At 47.7% G+C, this 5,947-nt stretch overlaps 1 protein-coding gene across 1 annotated transcript; it reads left to right on the forward strand.

The window, feature by feature from the left end:
- Positions 1–230: 230 nt before the first annotated feature.
- On the forward strand, positions 231–4,037 carry LOC135707865 (uncharacterized). Its single transcript, XM_065229765.1, has one exon. The coding sequence runs from the start codon at positions 231–233 to the stop codon at positions 4,035–4,037; it is 3,807 nt and encodes a 1,268-aa protein (XP_065085837.1).
- The last annotated feature ends 1,910 nt before the right edge of the window (positions 4,038–5,947 follow it).

Raw genomic sequence — 5,947 nt, forward strand, 5'->3', positions numbered from 1 at the left:
CACGAGCCGGATATCAACCGGTGTGATACGTCCATCCGCGAATATTCGTGACCCTTCCTTCCAACGAGTTTGTGCCCGAATGAGTAAAAAGTGTTTGAAACCTACGATCGTAGTACAGTAGTACCCTTAAAAACTGTGAGTGTTGAGAGTGAACTGTAGTGAAAAGTGTAATCATGACGAAATTGAAGCAATTAATTCATCAACGAGGACAAGTAAAGGCGCGAGTGACAATGATCGTCCAGAAGCTAAACGAAGCTATGGATGAACCTGAAACAGCGAGCCTTTCCCAGTTGAAGGCTTATGAGAAGAAATTGGAACTACATTATTCGGAGTATGCGGTGAAGCATGACTTAATCGTGACTCAGTGTACTAGTGAAAACATGGAGGATCAGGACAATAAGTTGGACGAGTTCGACGAGCTGCACACGGAGGCGTTAGTGAAGCTGAATCAACTGTTGGAGCTACTTCGTGCTGATCCACAACCTAATAATGGAGTTCCCCAAGTGATTGTGACTCAGCAACCTCTGAAGACGCCGATCCCAACCTTCGATGGGAAGTACGAAGGTTGGCCAAAATTCAAAGCTCTCTTCAATGACTTGATCCGAAAGTGTGGCGACTCCGATGCAACTAAACTGCAATACCTGGACAAGGCGCTGATCGGTGAAGCTTCCGGTATCCTTAATGCCAGAATTATCAACGACAACAACTATCAGCAAGCATGGGAGTTGTTAGAGGAGCGCTTTGAAAATCCGAGAGTGATTATTGACACCCATATTTCCGGTTTATTGTCGATGAAACCGATAGCCAAACAAAGCTTCAAGGAGCTAAGGAACCTTATCGATACATGCAATCGCCACGTGGAAGGATTGCGGTTCATGGAGCAGGAGGTTGTTGGAACAGCCGGTCTAATCGTGGTGAAGCTACTTACAATGTGCCTTGATGGAGAAACGCGGAAGCAGTGGGAGCTCACCATGGAGCACGGAGAACTTCCTGACCTCGAAGAATCCATGAAGTTCCTAAGAAGTTATTGCCAGGTACTTGAGAGATGTGAAGTAGACAAGGCGTCCTCAGCTAAGGCAGCTGTTAAGCCTCCTATGATGGGGAAAACCAGCTCATCGCAAAGAACCTCCAATCCAGCAACATCCAGTTCACCGGAGAATGTGTGTGAAATATGCGCGGGTCAACATTGCAATTACAAGTGTCCTTCTTTCTTGAGCATGAGTGTTGATCAGCGTGTTACCAAGGTGAAGCAAATCGGACTATGTTTCAACTGCCTTAGGAAAGGCCATCAAATCAGGGCTTGTCCATCAGATAAGTCATGCTCGAGGTGTTCCAAAAAGCATCATACCATGTTGCACTTCGAGCAGGTGTCCCAAGCTGATCCGAAGCAGAAAACTCCAGGTGGAACATCCAAGCCGCAGGAGATGCAGACAGCAGCAGCTGTTCCTGAGGATCCTGTGTCTACAGCCTGTTCCAGTATGCAACAACGAGCGAAACAAGTGTTTTTGATGACCGCATTGGTGAATGTTACGTCAAAGAGCGGAAGGAACTTCAAGTTGCGTGCTCTCTTCGATTCCGGGTCTCAGATCAACCTGGTTTCTGAATCTGCTGTAAAACTGCTAGCGCTTCCGAAGTATCCTGCCAACGTGCCAGTCGTAGGAGTGGGTGGCGCCAGATCTCAAATTCGTCATCGTGTGATCCTGAAGTGTTTCTCCGACTACACCGATTTCCAAAGTGACATGGACTGTTTGGTGACAGCTAGAGTGACAGGAAAGATTCCATCTGTTCCAGTTGACATCTCGGAGTGGAAGTTCCCGAGTGGTATTGTGTTGGCCGATCCAAGCTTCAACGAACCGAGAGAAGTGGACCTACTGATCGGTGCCGAGCTGTTTTTTAAAATCCTGAAACAAGCTCAGCTGAAACTCTCTGATAATCTACCCGTACTGTTCGAGACTCAGTTCGGATGGGTTATTGCCGGTGCTTTAGAAGAGTCCGAGGAGGAAGTCGTCAACGTGCTGTGCGCCACAAATGAGGATCTGTTGCTGAAGAGCATTCAGAGGTTTTTCGAGCAAGAAGAACTTCCAGAAGAAAAAGTCCTGACGAATGAAGAGCAAGCAATAGAAGATCACTTCTGCAAAACTTATCGACGAGATGAGGATGGCCGATTCGTGGTTCAACTACCGTTCCGTGAGTCCATCAATGAACTAGGAAACTCCCGATCATTAGCGTTGAAGAGGTTCCTGTCAATTGAGAAACATCTAACCAATAAACCCGAGATGAAAGAGATGTACCAAGAGTTTATGCAGGAGTACAAGGACCTTGGTCATTGCCACGAGATCCGTGAGGAAGACGATCCGCCTGGCCAACAGAGCTACTATTTGCCACATCATGCTGTACTTAAACCTACAAGTACCAGCACAAAGTTACGTGAGAAAATGTTTAGGCAAGTGAAACTTGATCCAAGACAGACACATTACCACAGAACTTTCTGGCGTGACCAACCGATGGACCCGATAAAAGTGATGGAGTTGTTAACGGTGACCTACGGGACGTCTCCTGCATCGTTTTTGGCAGTGAGGTCCATGGTTCAACTAGCGAGAGAGGAAAGAGCCAACTTTCCTGCAGCTGCAGAGGCGATATTAGAGGACTGCTACATGGACGATATATTGAGTGGTGCCCCAACACTTGCATCCGCGAAGCAACTGCGAAGTGATATCGAGGAGCTTATGATGAAAGGAAAATTTCCTATCCGAAAATGGTGTACCAACGACGACGAAATTCTTGAAGGTGTTCCGGATCAAGACCGTGAGAAGCTAGTTCGAATAGGAGATTCTGGTACCAACGAGGCGATTCGAGCTTTAGGTGTTCTGTGGGACCCAAGATGTGATCAGTTCCTGTTTTGGAGAAGCCCGGAAGTGATGCAACCGGATGTTAAGGTGACTAAAAGGTATGTTCTCTCACAAATCGCCAAACTGTTTGATCCCCTTGGCCTCATATCACCTGTGATCGTTTTGGCTAAGTCCATCATGCAGCAATTGTGGGCTGATGGTCTGGGATGGGACGAGACCCTAGAGGGCGAGTTGTTGAGTAGATGTGTGACCTTACATCAGTCATTGGTACAACTGAACGAGATACGAATACCGAGATGTGTTATGGCTCCTGGAGCTCAACGTATTGAGATTCACGGCTTCTCTGATGCGTCGTGTACTGCTTATGGTGCATGCGTTTATTTGCGTTGTGTTCAGGAGGACGGGGCAGTGTCAGTTAGGCTGCTTTGCAGTAAGTCAAGGATTGCCCCTCTGCGTCGTCTCACAATACCTAGATTAGAGCTGTGTGCCGCTGTGGTATTGGCCAAACTGGTTAGTGTAGTGATCCCTATTCTGAAAACCGAATTCCACGATATCAAGCTGTGGTCTGATAGCCAAATTGTGCTGGCATGGATAAAGAAGAATCCGGATCAACTTCAAGTCTACGTCAGAAACCGAGTTTTGGATATTAACAAACTGACTAGTACCTACGAGTGGAAGTACGTCAGATCCGAGAATAATCCTGCGGATTTGGTGTCCAGAGGGTGTTACCCTGGTGTGTTGCATCGTTCGGATATGTGGTGGAATGGTCCACTATTTCTGCAAGATGTTAACTACGATATCCAGGAGACTCCGGTGATTCAAGATGAAGAGTTACCAGAAATGCGACAAGCTCAAGTGTGTAACCCAGCGGTCGATGTTGAAGACGATCCGGTATTCGAGCGGTGCGGATCGTTTTCCAAGCTGCAACGTGTATTGGCGCAGGTGGTGAGATTCACTCGACTGATACGAATGAAAAAGGAGAATCGTAAACATGCAAGATACATTTCTGTGCAAGACATGCGGAAGGCATTGGATTACATAGTAAGGATTTTGCAGAGGACCGGATTGAACGAGGAGATCCAGTGTGTTCAGCGTAAGGAGTTGCCGAAGCGATTGGCGAATCTTCAACCATTCCTGGACGAAGAAGGCTTCCTTCGCGTCGGCGGGCGTCTACAAAACTCTAAATAACCGTATGACGCCAAGCACCAATTACTTCTTCCACGCAATCACCGAGTGACGGAAATGTTGATTCGTCAATATCACGAGGAGAGACTGCATGAAGGGCCATCCGGTTTGCTGGCAGCAATAAGGCAGAAGTACTGGTTGGTAAATGCTCGATCCGCCATCCGGAAAGTGACTCGAAGCTGCGTAAAGTGTTTCAGGACTAAGCCGAGAGGAATTCAGCCCTTGATGGGAAATTTGCCGGAGGAGCGTGTGAATGTAGCAGCAGCGTTCGAACTCACTGGTGTGGATTACGCCGGCCCAGTGCTTGTGAAAGAAGGAAGGTATAAGCCGAAACACGTAAAGGCATACATTGCACTGTTTGTCTGCCTAACAACGAAATCGATTCACCTCGAATTGGTTTCGGATTTGACAACCGAAGCTTTTCTCGCCGCTTTAGATCGTTTTATCAACCGTCGTGGAATGGTTCGTAAAATTATGTCAGATAACGCGACCAATTTTATTGGTGCTTCGAAAGAACTCCACAAATTGTACTTGATGTTCCGTGACGAGACCGCAAGAACGAAGATCAACGATTTTCTGCTCAAACGAGAGATTGAGTGGGAATTCATTCCGCCTAGATCACCCAACTTTGGGGGTTTGTGGGAGGCAGGAGTAAAGGTTGTCAAGTCCCACATATATCGGACTTTGGGCAACGCAATTTTGACGTTTGAGGAGTTCGGAACAGTATTGACCCACATCGAAGCCATAGTGAATTCCCGACCCTTGTATGCACTGTCTGAGGACCCGAACGAGCCGCTTCCGATAACACCTGCTCATTTGATGATTGGAAGGCCATTGGAACCGATTTTGAAGCCGTCGTACTCCGATGTAGCAGTGAACCGTCTGTCTCGCTATCAGTATATGAACAATTTGCGTGATCGGTTTTGGGCAAAGTGGTCGCATGATTATCTATCAACGCTTCAATCGAGGGCAAAGTGGACAAAAAGTGAACCGAATGTGAAAATGGGTACTATTGTGCTACTGATGGAAGACAATCTACCAGTTCAGTCATGGAGGTTGGGTCAAATTGTTGCACTTTACCCGGGAAGGGATGACGTGATCAGAGTCGCCGACGTGAAGACTGCAACGGGAGTATTCCGGCGCTCCATTCGGAAGTTGGCGCCTCTTCCTATTACCGACAACGACCAATCGAAGATTTCCGCTTTTGGAATGGTATTCCAACCGGCGGGAGTATGTACGCGATGAACGCTTCCAATAGGAAAACGAACGACGTCATCGAATGGCGCATCCTGATTGGCTGACGCAGCCGATGAAAGAGTATAAAAGTAAACAACATTGTATTTCATGTTTCATTCTGTATCCTGCATTTAACCATTGAAGAGGAAGCAGCGAATAAATAGAGGTAGAATTGAGAACAGTGTCTCATTCTTTTCGTCCGAGAACGGAGATTTCCCGAGCATTCGTGCTTCGTCCAGTTCCTGTTCGTTCATCCACTGGTTGCATGTGGTGATCGATTCATCTTCCATAAGTTCCACCTAGTGGACACTTTTAAAAGAGTTGAACTTTCCTGTTTCCCTGCTCATCAGAGCCTTGTGTTCGGCAGTTTTGCCGTGGTCCTTCGAGAGAGAGAGAGAGATTACTGCGCTGGTGGCTGTAGTTTACAGCTGTTGGCAGCTCAACGACTGGTGCTGAAGAGTTTTCAGCGACCCATCGTTCCTACGCTGTCCGCTGTGGTGTGCGCAGCCAACGGTGCATCGTCCCTTCGCTGGTAGCTGTGGTGTGCACAGCTGTCAGTGGCTCATCGTCCCACTACTGGTGGCTGTGAGGTGTACAGCTGTCGGTGGCTTGATCACAAGTTGTGTCGTGGTCCTTCGTTCGAGAGAGGCAGCCCGTCGCTGGTGGCTGTAGCGTGT

Source organism: Ochlerotatus camptorhynchus, unplaced genomic scaffold, assembly GCF_037179485.1.
Source record: "Ochlerotatus camptorhynchus isolate MF236.1 unplaced genomic scaffold, CSIRO-AGI_Acam_v1.1 ptg000321l, whole genome shotgun sequence".
Taxonomy (NCBI): Eukaryota; Metazoa; Arthropoda; class Insecta; order Diptera; family Culicidae; genus Ochlerotatus; species Ochlerotatus camptorhynchus.

What these genes read in the sequence shown, in the direction of transcription:
- LOC135707865 (XM_065229765.1), top strand. Translation starts at nt 231, where the DNA reads ATGATCGTCCAGAAGCTAAACGAAGCTATGGATGAACCTGAAACAGCG.